This window comes from Erigeron canadensis, chromosome 6 (assembly GCF_010389155.1).
Source record: "Erigeron canadensis isolate Cc75 chromosome 6, C_canadensis_v1, whole genome shotgun sequence".
Taxonomy (NCBI): Eukaryota; Viridiplantae; Streptophyta; class Magnoliopsida; order Asterales; family Asteraceae; genus Erigeron; species Erigeron canadensis.
The window spans coordinates 40,969,818-40,991,672 of NC_057766.1; the positions used below are offsets into that span (position 1 = coordinate 40,969,818).

Sequence of the window (21,855 nt, forward strand, 5' to 3'; positions counted from 1 at the left end):
AAATAAGACCATCTAGCAAGATGTACAACATAAATACTAAGATAATCTACCAATAAATTAAAACATGACTGAGTTGTTTTTGAAACAATACGTGACGTAATTATTGATTGACATGTGTATTTTTAATTTATTTATTTTTATTAAATTAACTTTTATAATTGTATATTGATTCAATTTCCTTAGACTTAGAGTAAAACTCTAATTATTAGCTTATAAATACAAAACACATTATAATCTTATTTGATTGATTGTTCTTACTTCTTATTGCGAAAATTATTTTTTTTTCTTTCTCAATTCTTCAACTTTTATTACTTATAATAAGTTTTTAAAATGAATACTTCAAAATTTTGAGTTTACGATCCGAAATCACAAGACTATTTGTCGTCATCCACTGTGCTTACAAGTTTCAGTTTTGATGTAATGGTAAAAGTTTAAGGTAAATTCAAAACTTTAACTAAACATATACTACGTATTATATACATCATTACTGTTTATTATAACTTAGCTTCGATCATCGGTTTATTTTAACCATAGTTTATTTCATTCACACGAATTATGTATAAGGCATATTTGAGTTTATTTATGATACCATCTATGTAATTACCGTATATTGTACGGGTATTAGAACTAGTAGTCTATTATTATCATAAATTAAAAATAAAAATAATGTAATTTATGTTCTCTCAGCCGTTCAGGTTTAATTTAGTACAAGCAATAAGTCAATAACTCGAATAAGTCATATAAGTGTGTGTTGGGCCTTAAATAAAAAAAAAAAAAAGCGTCTGGTATCCCGACCATGATTTTGATAATTCGACCAGATTATTAATGATAGGGGGTTTATTTTTTACTATATCATATATACCATTATAGACATGAGGTCCCACATTATTTTAGTTGGGATATCAAAAAGTGTGGTTGGGATACCCATAGTGAAAAAAAAAAAAAGCCCAAATCTATATCCTCAAATGTTTTTATGATTGGAGCTCTAGAAACTTGCAGAAATATCCATATATATATATCCCTTTCAATTTAAAGCTTATTCAAGAAAAGCCTAGAAATTACTATCCCACTCTGTCCATCCTATAAATACACCCATCTTCTATCAAACTTTAATCATAACAGAGACACAAATAATAATCTGATAAGTATATCTGACAGCTACAAACATCCGAATTCAATCATCAAAAATCATATCTTTGAAAACATGTCGATCATTCCAAGTTTCTTAAGCGGCAGGAGGAGCAATGTGTTCGACCCATTCTCCCTAGACATCTGGGACCCCTTTCAGGGCATCTCCAGCACCCTCAGCAACCTTCCCGAGTTTTCGCAAGAAACCTCAGCGATCGCAAATGCCAAAATTGACTGGAAAGAGACACCGGAAGCTCATGTGTTCAAGGCGGATGTACCCGGGCTGAAGAAGGAAGAAGTGAAGGTGGAGGTTGAGGAAGGAAGGGTGTTGCAAATTAGCGGTGAGAGGAGCAAAGAAAATGAAGAGAAGAATGACAAGTGGCACCGGGTCGAGAGAAGCTCTGGCAAGTTCTTTAGAAGGTTCAGGCTGCCCGAGAATGCGAAAATGGATCAAGTCAAGGCTACCATGGAGAATGGGGTGCTTACCGTGACCGTGCCAAAGGAGGAGGTCAAGAAGCCAGAAATCAAGTCCATTGATATCTCCGGCTGATTGATTAGTTGGTTTTGGAACTATGGGTTTGTATATGATGTCGCAATGATTATTGTGAATTTGTGATAATGTGTACTAGTTTTATGTGTCTTGATCGTGGTTTTGTATGGAAGTGACTGATGTTTTAAACTTTTTATGGATATTTTGATTGAATAAAAAAGTCTTCTATTATCAATTTTGTGTTATATGCTTTTTAGTTGCACATACATCTAGTGTGGCTGTGTGGGCATGAATAAAAAAACATCGCATAAACACACATGTCTAAAATTCAACCTTTCATCAATTGTCTATATATCTGTACATATGAAGTGCAATAGAGATTGGCGAAGAAGACCTGTGTGTTTTTTTTACAAGTTTTTGGTTGGAGGATATCATGATTATTTTTAGATGCAGAATGGGGTGGTTGGATTGAATGGAGAAGACGACTTGTGGGTATTTTTATATTCATTATATACAAAATTTTACTTCCGGCCCATATGCTCACTGTTGTAAAACTCACCGAGTAAAACCGAGTACTCTCCGAGTATTCTCTACAAGGTAAGATGTCGAGTTGACCGATTACTCTGATTACTTCCTGACCTGGCCACTTTGACCCCCGAGTACTCACCGCATACACCCGAGTACTCCCAACTCGCTTGTCTACCGACCTAAGAGCGATTAGCGACTTCCGCAACCTTGCCCGTGTTATTTAAAGTTTTTCTTTTTAACTCTTTCAAATGTGATATATTTTGTTTATATTTATCTTAGTTTTATGGTTAATATTAACATTCACGTTATTATTTAATGTGTTTTATATATGTAGTTTGTAGGTTTATGTATTAAGAATAAATGAAAATAAAATGATGATTGGGAAAGTGGCATCAGTGATTTGGGAAAGACAAGGAAAGATTGAGGAAAATTGAGATGGAAGATTTTTATTGGTTAGTGATGGTGTGGAAAAGTGGTAAAGATTGGGGAAGGGGTAACCACTCCCTCCCCCCTTGAAACAAGATTCAGCTTGTCTTGCAAAACGTTTTAGTGAAACGTAGCTTTTTATATTTATTACAATATTTTATGGAAAAAAAACTTATAAATATCTTTGACATTTTCTCACCATTCTAATTAAATGGAAATGCTTTTTTTTTCCAACCTCTATATTTCAAAACATAAAATATGGATTTTCTTAAACAACGAATACATCAAATCTGGCTGTTGATCAATGGCTACTGAACAACGGGTAAATAATACCTTTGTTTGGAATAGATGGGTGCCAATCAAAGTCAACTTTTTGGCATGGCAGGTTTGGTTGTGAAGGATGCCCACTAAAGATAACTTGGCTAGAAGAAATGTGCATATTCCGTCATTCGAGTGTGAGGTTTGTAGTTTGGAGGTCAAGAATTTAAAACACAGGTCTGGCTCATGCAAAGTTGATGATCGGATTTGATTATGTGTCACATTGGTGTCGGATAGCTCGCTTATTTTTCTTGTCGGTTAGAGATCTTCCGATTTTAGCTCAACAATTGAGAGGCAAGTTGTGTTGGAAACGAGCAATGAATTTGGTTATTGTTACTTTTTTGTGTGGTGTTTATAGAGAAATAGAAACAATGTTGTGTTCAATTCAAAAAGAGCATCCGTTGATTCGATCATAAATGAAATTCGATCACCATTATTCATATGGATCAAGGGCAGGTTAAGATACAAAAGTTTATTGTGGAAATGGTGGTGTGGTTTTAACTTTCATTCGTTTTAGACAATGTAATGTAGTATGATGGTGTCGTGATAGTATTCATGCATGTAATTGATGACATGTAGTGACCAATCTTTTATTGTTTTGCCTTTGATAATTGATTTTATTAATCGCTAAAAAAAACTAGCACATCAGATAATACATTAAATTGCTCCTATGAGACTTAATTTTAAGGAAAATGATTAATCTTTTTAAAGATTAGCCTAAAATCCTCTTAAAACATTAAAAAGATGACATGTGATATCCACTAATTCATTTTTCTAATCTTGCCTCATGATTTTTACATATATCATCATCTCATAGTTTGAATGATTATTAGGCTATTTAATTCGAAAGATTAATTATCCGTCTAATTTTAAACTAACTTTTGCCTCACATCACTTAAAAAACATAAAAAAAAAAAAGATAATGATAAATCAACCTACTTGGTATGCCTAAAGATGTGTCTAATTGTAAGATGATGACATGTGAAAAAATCAGGAGGTAAGATTAGAAAAGAGAATTAGTGGAATCCACATGTCAAATTCTTTAAACATGTTAGATTAATATTTTCTTAAATAAAAAAAATACGTAGTTCTCATTCCATTTTAACCCTTTCGACTATTAACCATTTAAACCTTTACCTTTAAGTGGAAGACTGGAAGAGGCCTACAAAAGTTTGAGCCTTCAAAACTCATATTGCTCCCGGAGCATACAGGATATTGGTGTGGAGTAGTGTTGAAGAGAAAACCTAATTTGTTATCACATTCACATAAATCTAAATTAAACAAGCATCTTTCACAAGTCTTGGTCCAGTTTTTTGCTTCAAATCTTATCCATCGTAAGTTTACCCTTATTCTCCTTGTCAGACTAGTGGTATAATTAGCTATTATTATTATTTTCTTTTTTATTAACATTGTTGTTATTATTATATTATAAGTTTAGGTGATTGTCGATTTGCTAAAGTAAGTATTCTTATTTCTTGAATACGAGCGTTCTTTAAAATTTGTTACTTGCCAACAAACGATTTTACCAACAGGCAACAGAACATTACTATGGTGAATTTTTTTGTAAAATAAATTTCCGAATATTAGTTTTAGTTTTTTAGATAGTAATAATAATATACTACGAGTAATTGTTTAGTTACTGCTTGCATTTCTTCAAAATTAATAATAAACTTAAATACACTAGCTCGTTCATTACTAATTGTTTAGTTATTATATTTTGTGTTGCCCTGGTACAAAATAACCATAAACATGTAGGATTCGATTCAATGTAATTGGTGTTTACCGGACAGCTTCCCTCTCTCTATATTTAGCTAGCAAAGCTAAACCACCCATATTTGAAGTGAAAGAAAGATAGCAGAAACATTGAGTTTATAAGAAGTTGGTCATCACTCCCTAACTTTGAACTTTTTCCCAAAAATGGGCGTATATGCCCCGACATTTGCAAAACAAGTTTTTGTCTTCAAAAGTTTGCAAAACAAGTAGTCAAGTATAGCATTAAGTGCCACATTCATCCTTTTTCACTTCAACCCCGCAATTAGAAAGCCGGATTATGCCTAACATGTAAATCCTTTCGATTGCTTGAACAGCCATGCTGCCACGTTTTGTAGCCGGCAATGGCATTGCCGGATTCTGACAAGAAGTATGTACTTGGCACTTGAGTTGCCGGTTTTAGTCCACCACTTTCCTTTCTTTCCCTTCGTGTGCTAGACTTGACGCGTGTGAACATAAGTGAACAAGTACTTAATAACTTATTGTCTACTTGCTGCTTGCTTAAGAAGATTAAGCTTTTCTATTGTAGGGGCTTTAAAATCATCAAGTTTAAAAATCCTTGTTTTCTTGGGGAATTGGAAATATTTACAAGTGAAGAGGACATTTTTTTGGAAATCGACGATGTCCCCTGTCTTGAGTTGTTTCATTACAGCAGCTCAGCATCCTCTTCATGGAGTAGGGATAGGCCTCTGCCCTTCAACTTGGATGCAATAGGAGCATGCGTGACACACTTGTACATAACTGGTGTTTTCATGGACGACTCTTTTTTCAACACTATCAACTTGAAATTCCCTTTTCTTGAGAAAATGACCATTGGAATTTCTTTTTCCGGGCAAGGAGAGTTTCGTTATCACAAGTGCTTCATTGAAGAGGTTGACCATACGAGTGTGTGTGGAAGGGTCGATGGACATACAAGTTTATGCTCCAAAATTACTCACTGTCAATTTTGAACGTTTGAAGAGAATACCTCGTAATAAGGTTAGTATCTCGTATCCCATCACTCCTCCTGGTCAAGTTAAGCTTACAGTAAAGTGAAAGACATTTCGCTTTATCAAGGTATTGAAAAGGTACTCCAGAAATTGGCTGATCACTTTATTAATTTTCACTCATCTTTGGTTCTATGTACAGATTAGTTATTTACTTATTTTAAGCTTGTTGTTTGTTCATCTAAACTTGTTTTATGTACTTTTCTCTCATCTATTTATCGATAGCTATATTTAATTTCAAAGTTTGTGTTGAGAGTCTACAATTATCATAAAGTAGTATATAGATTTAAATATACAGAGTATTTTATAAATGGAGGCACTAAATGTCTAAATGTTATGCGGTGATCGCCAACTGGTACAACCTTGCAATAGATAACAAGGAGAAATTAGATGTAGGAAGAAAGATACAAGTGTGGTCGTTTCGTAGAGACAATCAGTTGTTTTTGCTGTTGTATGTCCTGATGGTGTGTGGAGAATCTGATGCAGAAGAAATTATAATTAAGCTTAAGGAGTTTCTACAATGCATGGTTATTATTATTTCTATTTCTTTTCTTAATGTATTAGGGTAATTTTCCGACAGGAGATCTGACTAGTTTGTTACTTAGAATTTAATACATCATCGTTTATGACTACGCTTAGGGAATCGTCATGTTAAACATGGTTTGGTAACTAATATTAATATATTTTGGTCAATCGTCTTGGTGAGTCTTTGATCCTGGAGAACCTATTTGAGTTCAAGTACTACTCTTCATGTTTGTGCGAGTGGATTGTTGTAGATTTTTTTTTGAAAGTCTTCGTGTAATGCATATTGCATAGCATACCGGCCAAGTGGCCAAAAACAATTGTTCACTGTATATTGGGCCTAATAAAGGAGCCCAGATGGATGTTGTATTCTGGACCCGGGTCAATGCACGCTCTGGAAGTTTTGAGAAGTCATTATCTGCTCTGTTCAAGCTTCTTCAAGACAAGCCTAGAAACTACAATTCCATCATTCTTTTCCTTCTATAAATGCCTACTCTCTCATCACATTTGTTTCATCACAAAACAAATAAGATATATTGTCTCAACTTTGAAAACGATCAAGTGTAAATCATATCTTTGAAAACATGTCGATCATTCCAAGTTTCTTAAGCGGCAGGAGGAGCAATGTGTTCGACCCATTCTCCCTAGACATCTGGGACCCCTTTCAGGGCATCTCCAGCACCCTCAGCAACCTTCCCGAGTTTTCGCAAGAAACCTCAGCGATCGCAAATGCCAAAATTGACTGGAAAGAGACACCGGAAGCTCATGTGTTCAAGGCGGATGTACCCGGGCTGAAGAAGGAAGAAGTGAAGGTGGAGGTTGAGGAAGGAAGGGTGTTGCAAATTAGCGGTGAGAGGAGCAAAGAAAATGAAGAGAAGAATGACAAGTGGCACCGGGTCGAGAGAAGCTCTGGCAAGTTCTTTAGAAGGTTCAGGCTGCCCGAGAATGCGAAAATGGATCAAGTCAAGGCTACCATGGAGAATGGGGTGCTTACCGTGACCGTGCCAAAGGAGGAGGTCAAGAAGCCAGAAATCAAGTCCATTGATATCTCCGGCTAATCAGTCTTTGGAAAATGAGGTTTGTTATGAGATAATGTACTGGTTTGTTGATGTGTGTTTTGTAAGCTTATATGCTTGTACGCTATTTGTGGTTTTGGCTTGAATAAAAGAAGTTTCTTATTATTTTTTGTTTAATAATACGAGCTAATCAACCCTTGTTAAGTAGGCAGATCAAATAAATTTGATTATCATTGTACAAATAGGCAAAGTTGATGAAGAGTAATGTATGCATCACTAGTGGTTTCATTCTATTAAACAATTAATAACAGCCCTACTCAACTCCTACGTAGTTTTAAGTAACCAAACCATCATCTACAAGATAGAAAATTCTAAGCCTAGTGTTGAGCTTCCAATAAAAAAGCCTCTATTAATCCATAACTCAATTACTCAAGAATGCAACTTGTATCATTCATTCATAAGTAATTTACATGACCCAATTGCTCAAAGTTAGTAGTCTTGCAACATAGTTAAATTACAAACATCAATCACTCAATATTCTTTGGAAAAAAAACACCACCATACTAACAGTTGTGAGCAGATCTCCGTATTTGTGCAGAACAATGGCAAAACCCGCCCAAAACTTGTAATCCTGCACTTCATACATGGAAGTAAAAATATACCAATCTAAACAACAACAAAAAGATAACTCGAATCATCAAACGGACAGCCTCGAATATGCATTTGAAGAAAAAAGTAGTAATGTAAAAACCCATATACCTCGCCTAGCTGTTGTGTGCAACTTTCATTAAGAGACACTTGAGCCTTTAATTTTTGCAAAAAACACTTTGAGCCTTTAATTTTTGCATAAAGTATAAACTAGCAACAAACTTTACATGAATTTTAAATTTAGAAATCAAATATGATAACTATTTTTAAAAAAATAAACAACATCTTTTGGCTTTTATCAATTATAAAAATCTATTTTCGACTTCTTCCATATCTAAAATCCAAGATAAAAAGTTAATTAGAAAATCATTCGAAAGAGTTTATACTACTGACCAATGAAAAGTTATATCTTTATTGGTGGCAATTGGTGTCAGATAAAACCCAACTTCAAGTTAATTAGATTGTTAATTAGGCATACTCATCCCCCAAACTGCCAAACATAACTTATCCATTCAGCAAAACGGACCCAACATATTGACGGGTTGTTTTTCAGACAAAGACTAGTTTCCAGGCTATCTGGTTATCAACAAAGCATTTTAGGAATGCACAAGACATGAACAACACAATGCTAAGAAACACAAATTGATTCGATTTGAAATTGCAGTGCCAAAAGTAGCCCAAAACAATTACAGAGCAAATATACACACCCGTATATTATGTTCCTTTATACCCTGAATATCGAAATATCCATAAAATCCATTTCTGCATAGGTCCTCTTTGGTAACACCAATATTATTAAACACCAATATGAACACATGAATGTTTTAGCATTGTTAACACTTTTCACACATTGAAATTTATCTAACTCCCAACTATGGAACCAACAACCCGGTGAACTTGTTTTGCAACTATTGCCTTGGAGCTTCAATCATTAAATTTCAAGCGTAGTAAATGCAATTTGTGGTTCTAATACTAAAGCGATAGATGATTATTTATAGTGATTCCATGATCAATCAGGTCCTAATTGTATCTTTATGTCATCTCATACCAAATGAATCAAGTAAAACAGAACTTAAAACAGGATAATAATAATAAGTAAAACAGAACTTAAAACAGGATAATAATAATAATAATAATGCAAAACAGGAATATTTAGATAGCAACTGGTGAGTAGTAGATTAATTTTATTTCACAAAAGGCCAGTACAGCTTGAAAAACCTAATTCACAGCTAAAACCACACCATCATATTTCATAAACACGAACAATTTATTCAAAAAGCAGGCAGTCATGATATCGAAAATAAGCACGAAATCAACCAGAAATCTGAATAGATTTGACATCACGTTTCTTAACTTCAATTTTGGGCACAGTAACAGTCAACACACCATTCTCCATTGCAGCCTTAACCTCATCCACTTTCGCGTTCTCCGGCAACTTAAACCTCCTCATAAACTTGCCACTGCTTCTCTCAACCCTATGCCACGTGTCACCCTTTTCTTCACTCTCCTTGTTCCTCTCTCCGCTGATCTGCAGCACCCGATCATCTTCCACTTGGACTTTCACCTCTTCCTTTTTGAGCCCTGGCACGTCGGCCTTGAACACGTGTGCGTCGGGGGTTTCTTTCCAGTCGATGTTGGCGCTCGCGAATGATGAGGTTTCGGACGATCCGACCCGGTTGGCAAGGGAATTGAAGTTGTTGTTGGTTGGGAATGGGAATGGGAAGCCGTCGAATGGGTCCCATACGTCGAGCGAGAATGGGTCGAAAACGTTTGATCGACGGTTACCGAAGAAGTTTGGAACGATCGACATCGTTTCGAGTTTGAATCGTTGATTTGATATTTGGGATTTAGTAAAGTATTTTATTTTTTTTTTATGATTTTTAGAAATGAAATTTGTATGGTCTGATTGAAAAAGGGGTTCACTGGTTTATATAACTGTTTTTGGATTATGTCTTGAAGGTTCTCGAGATATTTGGGGGGAGGGAGGTTTCTGGATTCTTCTTTTCTTCTTAGAGCTGCTTGATAAAAGGCCATTGGGCTTGCTAATGTCTTAAGCCCATTTATGTTTTAATTATAAGTAACTTAATGAATCTAGTCCAAATAGTTCGGACAACAATTTTATGAAAGGTTTGGTTAGAAGTTCAGACTTTTGAATCACTAAACTAAGTAAAACAATATTCACAATACCTTAACAAGTTAAACAATCAGTAACACCATAATATCAAAGTAATCGATTCTAAATCAATCTGGATCTCATACCGGAGTTGACGGAATTTAATGTGTAAAATGAGGATGCAAAAGAGCTCCACCCTTAAGACGGCCATAATCTTTATCTAACTTTGACTTCCAAAGCACACCGTAGAATACACGAAAGAATAAGAACCTTATTTCGAGGATTACTAAACTATGTAAGCAAAAGACATTATCCAATATTAATCTATTGTTTTTTCAAATTACTTGCATTGAGTATTAACTTGGTTTTGCATCATCATTAGGAATTCTCATTTCTTTGTCTACTAATTGATAGCTCAAAAGGGCTAACAACTCACATCCTACCCTTCTTGTTTAAGTATTTAACTAACTTATCACATCTATTGATCATGGTAACCATATTTGTAGCAAAATAAATGTTGCATTAAAGTAGGTAACCATTTGGTTATGATATGTAAATAAAAAAAGATATCCGACTAATATCCTCTATAAGATCGTCTAAGAGCACATATAAGCTCAAACGATTCACTATAACTAGTATATTATACAACTTGTAAGATATCATATGTACATAGGGTGACATTATTAGACAGACTTTACGTCACAAGTCACCGAAATCGTTGGAATCAACCGCCACAATCTTAGGAGCACCAAACCTTGTAGAGTTCCCTCGGCTCTTGGAGGTCAACCTGGTGATTCCGGTAAACTTTTCACCTCCTTTAGAGTGAACCATTGGTTGATCTTCCTCTTTCTTTAAGTCACTTGGAGGCAAGAAACAGTCCATTGTAAGACCCTTGATATTAAAATCAACTTCCTCAATGGTCCAAACCTCCTCCATTTTCGTGTGTGAATGACTTTCTGAGTCCTCGCCAAACCTAAACAATGAAACAGTTGTTTGACCACCATAAGCTATGTTAACCCCTTCGATGGTCCGATAATCTTGGATTAGCGACTCCATGGTAGTCTCCCAAAACACACTATCACTTCCAGAGCTTCTGATTTTAATTAGGTGCGAGTCTTTAAGCTGGTACAAAAGGCCGGTCCGCTGACTAAAATACCCCCAAATTGTATGCTTCATGATTTCCACATTGTTGCTGCTTCTCACTTTTAGAGCTGAAACATCTGCCTCAAGCTTTAGCACAAAGCAGTCTTCTCCATTAACATTCTTCTCTCCGATACAAATTGAATTTGTGAACAAATTAGCCGTTGACTTTGGATCCAGACCCTGTCAAAATCAAGAATTGACCTTTTTAGCACAAAATTGACTTTCATTAACCAAAAAAGTAAACAATTAGCAGCTAAGACATTTAAAGACGTGCTCCACTATTGACATAGGTCCCACTCTTGGAAAAATTAGACCCCTTATTTTCTTTGATCAAAAGTCAAAAGTTTGACTAAGACTCAAATTTGCTAAATGTAATTTGTACCTGTAAAGAACGACGAAGAGGTCTAGGCGGGCCTCTAGAAGCATGAGAATGATGCCACGGTGTCTGACGCCAGGCCACCTTCCCGTCACTTCCAGCGCTGATCTTGAAACCGGAAACAACCAGTTCTAAGGACCATAAGTCTGGCCTTTTTTGCCATAACACAAACCCGCCCATTTCACCACCACCATTTTTCACGCTCTTGGGTTTCACGGCTTTGACACCACCGCAGCTCATGGTTATTCCGTCTCCGGTGGTGAACTCTGTCGCCACCATCTTCACCTTCCCTACGGCGTACATACTGTCAACTCTGTTTAAAGCCTTTTCACCACCCGCGGCTGCTATGTATTGTTGCACGATGTATTTAGCCATTGAAGATTCCTATATAAGTCAAATTTATACTTCATCAACACCAATGAAAACACCCTACAAGATTATAATCTTAACTTACTAAAAAAAAAAAATTAACAAAAAACCATAACAAAAGTACTTTGTTTAACTACCGGGCCAAAACACATATTGATGTAACAATTAAGAATGTTTTTTAACCACTATGTTGTACACGCATACATATTAAAATTACTATCTACTTTTTTTTATTAACTAACAGACCAAAACACATGTTTGATGTACCAAAATTGTCCTGTTTACAACTAGCTAGCCTAACACATCATTAGATGATAATTATGAACAAGATTTGTTCGTGATTATCATTAGTCATATTCAAAAACTGTTATTTAATAGTTACCTAAATTACATAACTAATTTATGGTAAATATAATCATTAACAAATCTTTTTGGTAAATTACTAGTAACAAAGTTATTTAATTAAGAATTGTTTTAATTAAGACAAGTAATCATAAAAAAAGAGAGAGCTAGAGAGAGACTTACGATAGGATTATCTTGAATGACAGGTTTGGTGATAGTGGAATGACCAGCAGAAGAAATGGGAAGAGGGACAAGAGGAGCCCCAACGACTCCAAGCAAAAGCTGGATTTCAGCGTCTCGGCCACCAAAATCAGGAAAGGAGTGGCGTTTTTGATGATCATTATTATTATTATTGGAATGTGGTTTCATCCAAGATTTCATGGTTTGCCAGGAATTGCTCATCTTATAATTATTATTAGTCTCATAGCTATGATCAAAGCTTTCTTCGGGTATTGGAACTTCGAGAACAGTTTCAAGTGCGTCTTCATTGTCTAAGTTTGGGCATAAAGTTCTCATTGTTTGTTTTTGGAGAATGATTATTATTAGAGAATGAGAGAAAGCGAATGAATGAAGTGGGAAACGAGGGAGGGAGAGTGAATTGTATTCGAAGGGATTAGGGAAAAGATGGAATGGAAGGGGATATATTATATTATAGGGGTAGAGAATGAATGAATGGACCAACCGACCATAGGCCGTTTCATAACGTGCAAACTATTTCTTATGTGTCATGTCGTGTCCGCACGCTTACTCTTTTTTTCTCTTTCTTCTTTATTTGTCTCACCCCCTTCGCCAAAAAATAGTTTTCTTTTCTTCCCAAATATTTTTATTATTAACTTTTTTATATGGTACCAAATATTTTTTATTAGAAAAATAATCATATAAAATATTAACGAGATGGTCTATGCATGATAAATAAAGTTTAATATATAGTTGTGTTTTTCAGCCTCCAACACTTGGGGTTGGTGGTGTCGTACTGTTATGAGATAATAATTGAATAACATACATACATTCGATCTTATTACTTACCAGCATGTAAACTAAATCAAAATTAGTGAACTGAATCGATATATGTTATGAGATAATAAAGTTTTAGTTAATGGAAAATTTTTATTTTACTTAATTATTTAGGAGGAATAGAAACTAAAAATCAAAACCCGTATAATTAATTAAATTTTTCAAAGTATTTTTTTAAAATTATATAACTATTTTTTTTCTTTCGATGTCATTGTAACTTAAGTGAAATGTTAAGTGTTATCAAAAGGTTGATAACTTGATATTAAAATAGAAAACAAATTTGTGGATTAAAATTTATTATTGTAATTTTATTTTGGAGTTAAAGTTTGAGAAATGAATAATCAACTTATCATCAGATTTTTAATATAATACATGTGATTTATATATTATAATTTATAAACAAACTCTAATTTTAACACCAAGTTACCCGCATAATATGCGGTTTCATTAGCTAGTTATATAATATAGTTATCTACAATATAATATAGCCTTTTCATATTCAAGTATTCAACTATCTCATCAATGTTTATAACGCATATCTTTTTGGAAAACTATAATGGAATATAATACACTAATAATTTAGTCGGCTTTGTAGCTCTTGACCGGTATTTTATAACAAATCAAATTGTGTCAATATAGAGGTATTGTAAATAAGATATCAAATTTCAAAATTGGTTGATTTGCAAATTATAAGATTAATAATGGGTGAAAGTTTGTTCGACATATGTGCATAACTACAAAGCATTTGTTAATACTTTGGTATTTTGTTTTACCCTTTCATGTTTCATCCCGCATGTTAGTTTTCATTGTTGTATTACAGTATAAAAGCTAGCAAACTTCTAAAAAACATTAGAAATTCAGTAATGCTCATCTAATTAGTGTTAGGATTAGCTTTTTTTTTTTAAAGCCAGAAAGTTATATTCCCAAAAGAATATAGGTAAAAAGCACAGTAGTCTTAGATTTACGTGTGTATATACATAATTTACATCATAAAGCACCATCTAAAAACTCCATATTGACCTAACATTGACTGCGAGAGAACTAAAATGAATAAAAAAACTGGGGTTCAATCATTCAGTAAGATGATCCCCAAGTTTGGACTAGCTTTTAGTACAATTTTTGTTATTTCCAGCCTCCACGATTATACATAGTAAAAATTTTATACATAAAAACTACTATCATACTTCATATTATAACTCATTGGTTTAGTACCAACTTTACATGCTTGAGTTCGAGATATGGGAAAGACAGCTCAAGAAATTTCACAAATAAAGTCTTTAAGTGAAACAAGTTTGAGTCCTGCATAGGGAAAATATTTTTATCACAATTAAATGTTGTGTCTTCGAGCAGTTCAGTTGGGGTTTTTCCTCCTACTACGTATTAAAGGTGAAGGGGCTCTCTAACACAAAACCGATTAAAACAACATATGTTAAACTCTCCGTTGCGAGTAGTTCAAACCTTAAAAAAAAAAAAAGAACACTCCGGTCTAATAAAATATATCAAACTTCTTAATTTATTTGCTTACAAATTATTTAGACTTTATCTAAAACTAGTATTTCAAATTTAAACTATTTTGTTGAAAAGTGACACATTTTCAATATTGAAAATTTACTATTTATCGTTACCCTGACAAAATATTTAATTAACACATATCTTATATATTTAATCACTTTTACATCTTAAATATTATAGTAGTTAATATTTATGATATATATTTTGTTAAACTTTTCATCTCTTCAATTATTTTATAACGGGATCAACAACAGCTTCTTACACGACATATTTGGGGTTGTTTTAATGTATGGTACCCTTCTAATGGGTTTTTCAAGGACTTATTAAGACACACCGCACACGTATCAACTTTATTAGAAAAAAAAATGTGCTTAAAAAGTTGGGAGATTAAGAGTACGTTCGACAACAATAGTTGGAGTTAAGAGGTGGGGTTGGAATCGGTTGAAATTAAGGACGGAAGCTAGAGAATTCAGCTACTATACTGAAGCATTCAATTATATGAGAACAGTATCTGCGCGTTGAGATAGTAAGGTGATAGGTCATAAAGTGTGATTGGTCATACAAGGTGATAGGTCATAGAGTGTGATAGCCAAATGCCTTAGCCGTCCGCCCTTAGATTTAAAAATTCGTCGAAAGTATATCGAATGGCATCTCTAATGAAAGAACATGGAATTTTAAGAACACCCATATAATTTTTATAATTTATCGATGTACGGTTTTTGAGATAAAAAGATTTTCAATGAATTGCAGGAATAAATGATTTATGGAGGAGAAAGAGAAAGAATGATTGGTTGAGAAGAGAGAAAAGGTGTTAGGTAAATATAGAATTGATATATGGGCATTTTGAAAAAGTAAATGTTGAAACTTAAAATATAGACAGGGAAGATCTGCTTTATAATATAGTATAAATATAAATATAGATAAAGCCTTATATCCTGCTGCATACGTGTATCAGTGTATGTATCCTTGCTTTATCAATGAAACAAGTTTAGTCCAGGTAGATTATATCAAAGATATCCCTAACGACCCAAGTCCAATGTATTTGTTCATGTTACTTTTGTATAGTAATGTTGTCCTCAATCTCTTATCATCATTATATACAATCCGTGATTTGAAGTGTATTAAAAAATATGTGAGTTATCAACAATTAACATAAAAGTTAAAAACGAATGATGTGTTTATGAAGCAATTAGTAGCAAACATATATGATTATCCAGCCAATTGTGTAAATTGAGCAAGATTTGTGTTATATATCGGGCTGGGTGTGGGTCGAAAGACATTAGTATATCCGGTGTTGTTTTTATGTGGTGGTTAGTGATGGTGCAGCCGGCAATTGGTTTGACGGTTTGTATGGCTTAAAATAATATCCGATCCGATTAATTATGCAATGCACGTTCTCCTGATATTTTGTCGGGCTTAAGGTGGGGTTTTAAGCTAACACCCATGCATCGACGACCAGGTGAAACGCCTCTTCAATCTCATGTCTTATCATTACAAAAACATACATTCTTTAATCATATACGACCACCTCAATTATTTCACTATTTTATTTTATTTTATTTTTAACGGTATATAAATTTAGATACAAACTTCAATTTAAGTGAAAACTCGTGTTAGAAAAAGTTCTCTTTCAATAAGAAAAAGTTGAGCTAAGTGTCAAATGTAACAAAAATTTTATAATTTTATGCATGTTAAATCAAGCTTTTTTTTTCTCATTTATGATGAATTTATTTATACCGATCGACCCTCCAATGGACTAATAATGAAATTAATGGCAATTATGTTTAGCCCATACTATCAGAGGCGGAGCCATAAATTAATGATAAGGGGGCTCAATCGTATTCTTTTTCCGATCGTGGTATACAATATAATGTAAAAGACATAACCATTTAATAAAATGTTAGTAAAATAAAATTTTATTACGATGGTTTAGTTTTATGGGCCAAATGTAAAGGTTTTACTTGCACTGTTATGACTAAAAATCAAACATTTTAGATTCGGGGTGGCTCAGTTTGAAAAAACATTTGTACTAGTCAGCTATGAGCTAGCCTTGCAATGAAAAGCATGAACAATTGGTAGGGACTAAGCACCCGCTAGTCCCCTATCGGCTCCCCCTGTATACTATATATAGATGATGTAATAGTTGTGTTTTGGTAAAGTAGAACATTTAATTCAAGATGAATCGAAAGAATAAATTGAATTATAGTTGTGTTTTATGACAACTTTATATTCACTTTCCCATATAGATATAATATTCTATAAAAATCCAACTCTTTTCCTGCAAAGTGTATGTAATTCAATTTTCAGTATACTGTACATCTTGGATGTTACCATTGGGATTTAAACCATTAACATGTAATCCTTTTCGTTAAAAGAAAGAAGTTTAAAAAATAAGACATTGTAAATGACCTAACTGTCCTCAATAACCCCTTCGCAGGAAATACTTATAAGGAATTATCCAATTTATTACTGAACTAACTTACACCTTAAAAGTTTAAAACATTATCTAACTAATTTACTTAATAAACTCTTATCCTCTAAGATACATTTACTACACCTTCAAGATCAATTATATATATTTACATCAATCTATAATACTTAACACCACCACTATCACCAATAGTCGTTGTCATCATCACCAGTCATCGCCGCATTGCGCACGTAATGCGTTTGTGGGAAATCCGTGAGAAATTGTTATTTATTTTATTTCGATTTCCCACTATTTTCTCACATATATAATTTTGTGAGCATTATGTGGAAAATCTGTGAAAAGAAAATGAAAGATGTTTTGACTTTTTAGTTTGATAATCTGTAGAAAATTTTCCCGGATGTGGGGAAATCCATATATATATATCTCCTAGTAGTAATTTATGTTTGACATCAATGGCAAATAAACACTTTGTGGAATATAATTATTTAGGCCGCTGATTTTTCTTAGTAAAATGGATTTTGTTATTCCAAAAGCGTGAATTTAATATCATACTCGTATTTAATTTATTACTCCGTCTAATAAAAAGCCTTATCTAAAGTACATCGTATGTGGTTTTTCATGTCTTTAAGGTACGTAAAATTTTATTATACAAACTATATTATATTGCCAAACCGTCCATACTTGGAGTACAAATCAAACTAGTGAAGTATCAAACGCAGTTAGCTTGGAATTGATAAAGCCAAACTTGTGGCACCATATCATGTTATTTCTAACTTCTAATTGTTCCATTAATTATATCACTCAACCTATGTAAATCAGATAGAGTACGATAACGAAATAATATAATACAATGTGGATTATTGGAAATATAGTAATGAACTTTCACATTTCTTAATGCGAAGTAAACAACATCCTTTAATTTATTCGTATTTATATTTTATAAATCAATGACAATCTGTTTAGGGCATTAATGCATTTTCGGGATTCAAAATCGGGTTGGACACATTGCCGGCTAAAAGTTTTTGAAGCTTTAAGTGAAATCAATTGTATGACATTAGCATATTAATTAAAGTAAATATAAAAGGGGGAAAATGTACTTCGACTTATATTATTGAACTACTATTCTACTAATAATAAATATACAAGAACAAGTATCCGCGCGTTGCGACGGTGAGATGGTGAGGATGATAGGTCATAGAGTGTGATAGGTTATAGAATACGACAGACGAATGCCTTAATTGTACGGGTTTCGCCATCGGATTTAAAAATTCGCTGAACGTATATCAAATGACATCTTTAATGAAAGAGCATGAAATTTTAAGAACACCCATATAATTTTTATAATTTATCTATGTACGGTTTTTGAGATAAAAGATTTTGAATGAATTGGATGAATAAATGATTTATGGAGAGAGAAAAAAAATGATTGGTTGAAATTTGAGGAGAGAGAAAGAGTATTATAGTTATCTTAGGTAAATATAGAATAGATGGGATGGACATTCTTGGAAAGTACTTAAAATCAATATTAAAAATTTAAATCCAATGTTGAAAATTTAGAAGAATCTGCTTTATAATATAATATAAATATAGATAGATGTTGATGTAAAAACCAATAATGATATTACTGTAATGAAAATTTTATAATGATACTTAATCCAAAATACAAACATTAAGTCTAACTTACAAAATATTAAGGCTTTAGATTTTTAGGTACCTAGAACAATTATCTAGTCTCATATTACTCTTGAGTCACCTCCAGTTGAACACACCAATTTCTCCCGGTGTTACTAGTTCTTTTGCTTTTAAAAAAAATAAGCCAAAAAGATTATTACAAAAAGTTCTGGTAAGATTATATTATTATTATCAAAAAGTAGGTAATCATCTATAATCTAATTAAGTATTTAATATTACATTTGAAAATCTTGAATACAATTGAATATAACAACTAATCAAATAATCACCATCTAAAGTTTTGATGTTTGATGGCATATGTGTTGTCGAATCAATCCAAACAAAAGTACTTAAGGTTGCTTAATATATCAACATAATAATATAAAACATATTATGTTATACTCGTAACTTATTACTCATAGCTAGATAACTACGATGATTTATACAAACCATCACATTTTGTTTTCTTGAATGGTTTTTGGAGCTAAATTAACACTATAAAAGTAGCAAATACTTTTGAAAAAAAGAATTCGAATCTTCTCTGATTCTGAATGTTCAAAAGACAAAAGGGATGCATGTTACATGCATAAATATATCTTTGGCAAACAAAATATTCTAGGAGAAGCCTTTTTCTTTCAAATAATGGAATAATATTTCTAAATGTGATTTTTTTACGGTGTGTAAGTGAAAAAATTGTGATGTTTATTTGAAATTTGTCACACTTGTAAATGAATTATTTTTATACAAATGTAGGTGTAAAAAATGATAATTCTTATTTTCACATTTTCTAAAAGCATGTAAAAAAACTGAATAAATGATATATTTTTTGTTTGTCATATATTTTGTTAGGATGCATGATTGAAAATATATATTGGGAATATTTTGTTATAGAAGCAAGTTTTAGAAAGGAATGAAAAGGACAAGAGCAATAAGATGAAAATAGGCACGTTTGGATGTTTGTTGCAGCATATTGCATATGGGCAATGGCACCGCATTGGATTGGGCGAATCTTTCAAGTTCTGAGATCTTCAATATTGATATGCATGTATTTTGATAGGATATATTTGTTAGATTTTCTTTTTTAACCGGCAATTTGATAGTTTACATATCAGGCCATATTAGTAAGGAACTATTGGATTATATATGTAGATTGGATTATAACTTTCAATTTATATAAAAAGATATTGGTTATTAAATCTTTGATTCATACAAAACAGTGATTAATTAATGAATCAATATATGTTATCAAGGTATATGTTTATAGGTTAAAAATGACTAGAAAAACCCATTCATAACCCATTTTACTAATTGGTTACTTTATAATATAAATTTTAGTTCAATATATAATCACGAACACATGAAACGTTTTAGTAAAATCCTATACTAGTATAAAGTTTTGTCAGAAAAATTCTAATTCTAAGTAAAAGCTAAAATTGGAGGTTCGATCCAGTTGGACATTCCATGTGATCAATAGGAGTGTAGGAAACGTGAGATGACTTGAGAGGTAAACAGGACAAATAGTCTGCCAAATTTCAAACTCCTTTGAATTTCTGGTAAGTAAATTAAATAAAAATCCATATTAGCTGTTATAGAGTTAGATAGAGGTTTTTTTTCTAATGGATATCTTTAATTATTCATATTTTATAGTTATTTGAAATGGAAAGATTTGAAAAATTAACGAAATATTTTGGTTAGGTTGTATATAGTTATTCAAAATTGCGTTTATTTGTTTATTTCTATAGTTATTTGAATTAATACGAAGGGGTTGAATATTATAAAATAGTTATTAAAGTAAAACAAAAATAAGACAATATTTTGACCCTTAGATCATGGTTAAATTGATGCACGAATATTCACGAGTCAATTGATGCACAATGATTTTTATGATATACGGTGATTTTCACTAAAGAGAAACATATTACTTTATTTATTTTACTTTAATATTTATTTTATTTATTTAAAACATTATTATGAATTACATGTTTTGAAATTTACTCTAAAAACAATACAATATATAAAGCTTATCAAGGAATCATTGCTCTTTTTTGGTATTGAACTTCATAAGGAGAGATTTTCATACATATACCAAACACAAAAAAAATAAAAAATATTAGGACGTAATCAATTACTTATTATTATTATTATACATATGAAACAAGACAATTGGTGTCATTAATCAGAAAAAATAAAAAATAAAGAGCAGATGCGCTACAGTTGGCTTTGAGAAATTTGCAATGGGAACGTTCGTTGGAGAAGACTGGAAAGTCTTTGCAATATTGGAGGATAGAAGCATTTAATTATGATTATTACGAGTATGTATGTTTGTTATTTTTGTTTGCAACGGCGTGAATGGCGAAAATAAACCTTTGCCCGACGTCCCATTCCTGGGCCCCACGTTAATAAGTACAGTATAATTCATTCTAGTTTCATATTTGTCACGAATATGGATTTTATGAGTACGATGGTGTGTGCCCATTTGTAGCATGCGTTAATGTAAAAGGTTCATTTGATAGGAAAAATAAATATTATGTTACAGTCTTATAAACTTTTAGTATATAGTTGTTAGCCGCTTAAATTTGGATATAAAACCATTCATATATTAATATTTTAATTCAAAAAAAATATGAAATTTATTTATTTATTTATTCATTATACAATATATATTAATTAAAAGGTTATATGCTATGCTTAGATGATTAACGAGACATATTCATTTTTCTCATTCTATAATTATATTATATTATATGTATATCTAGAGGTGCACAAAAAAACCGGTTAACCGAACCGATTCGAAAGTTAACCTATAACTGTAACCGGTTAGTAACCGATACCGTACAAATCGATTATAGGTTAGGAAAAACCGCAAGTTAGTAATCGATTTGGACTTTCAAAACCAAAAACCGATTCCTAATCGGTTAACCGGAAACCGATTGTTTTTTTTAAATTTAACCGGTTAATCGGTTATGGGGTTACTTAAAATATTATTTATAATATTTATACTTAATATTTATACTTACCTAAGAATCCCACCGATCAATATTATACCCAGCAA

General features: G+C 32.5%; 4 protein-coding genes across 4 annotated transcripts; 2 read left to right on the forward strand and 2 right to left on the reverse strand.

The window, feature by feature from the left end:
- The first annotated feature begins 1,049 nt into the window (after positions 1-1,049).
- On the forward strand, positions 1,050-7,361 carry LOC122602624 (17.8 kDa class I heat shock protein-like). Its single transcript, XM_043775219.1, has 2 exons — positions 1,050-1,187; positions 6,736-7,361. The coding sequence occupies exon 2, from the start codon at positions 6,753-6,755 to the stop codon at positions 7,224-7,226; it is 474 nt and encodes a 157-aa protein (XP_043631154.1). The 5' UTR covers positions 1,050-1,187; positions 6,736-6,752; the 3' UTR covers positions 7,227-7,361.
- On the forward strand, positions 1,186-1,853 carry LOC122602625 (17.8 kDa class I heat shock protein-like). The gene has a single exon (XM_043775220.1). It carries the CDS (start codon positions 1,205-1,207, stop codon positions 1,676-1,678), a length of 474 nt encoding a protein of 157 aa, XP_043631155.1. The 5' UTR covers positions 1,186-1,204; the 3' UTR covers positions 1,679-1,853.
- A 1,622-nt stretch (positions 7,362-8,983) lies between the features above and the next one.
- LOC122603944 (18.5 kDa class I heat shock protein-like) lies at positions 8,984-9,747 on the reverse strand. The gene has a single exon (XM_043776809.1). It carries the CDS (start codon positions 9,640-9,642, stop codon positions 9,145-9,147), a length of 498 nt encoding a protein of 165 aa, XP_043632744.1. The 5' UTR covers positions 9,643-9,747; the 3' UTR covers positions 8,984-9,144.
- Positions 9,748-10,467: 720 nt separating this feature from the next.
- LOC122605320 lies at positions 10,468-12,802 on the reverse strand. Its single transcript, XM_043778244.1, has 3 exons — positions 12,359-12,802; positions 11,471-11,848; positions 10,468-11,268 (listed from the first exon to the last, which is right to left on the reverse strand). Exons 1-3 carry the CDS (start codon positions 12,689-12,691, stop codon positions 10,645-10,647), a joined length of 1,335 nt encoding a protein of 444 aa, XP_043634179.1. The 5' UTR covers positions 12,692-12,802; the 3' UTR covers positions 10,468-10,644.
- Positions 12,803-21,855: the final 9,053 nt, after the last annotated feature.

Excerpts from the sequence above, each read along its gene's own strand:
- LOC122602625 (XM_043775220.1), top strand. The coding sequence starts at position 1,205 with ATGTCGATCATTCCAAGTTTCTTAAGCGGCAGGAGGAGCAATGTGTTC.
- LOC122603944 (XM_043776809.1), bottom strand. The coding sequence starts at position 9,642 with ATGTCGATCGTTCCAAACTTCTTCGGTAACCGTCGATCAAACGTTTTC.
- LOC122602624 (XM_043775219.1), top strand. The coding sequence starts at position 6,753 with ATGTCGATCATTCCAAGTTTCTTAAGCGGCAGGAGGAGCAATGTGTTC.
- LOC122605320 (XM_043778244.1), bottom strand. The coding sequence starts at position 12,691 with ATGAGAACTTTATGCCCAAACTTAGACAATGAAGACGCACTTGAAACT. Across the intron at positions 11,849-12,358 it reads TCATTCAAGATAATCCTATC|GAATCTTCAATGGCTAAATA; the intron begins GTAAGTCTCTCT and ends TGACTTATATAG. Across the intron at positions 11,269-11,470 it reads CTCTTCGTCGTTCTTTACAG|GGTCTGGATCCAAAGTCAAC; the intron begins GTACAAATTACA and ends TGATTTTGACAG.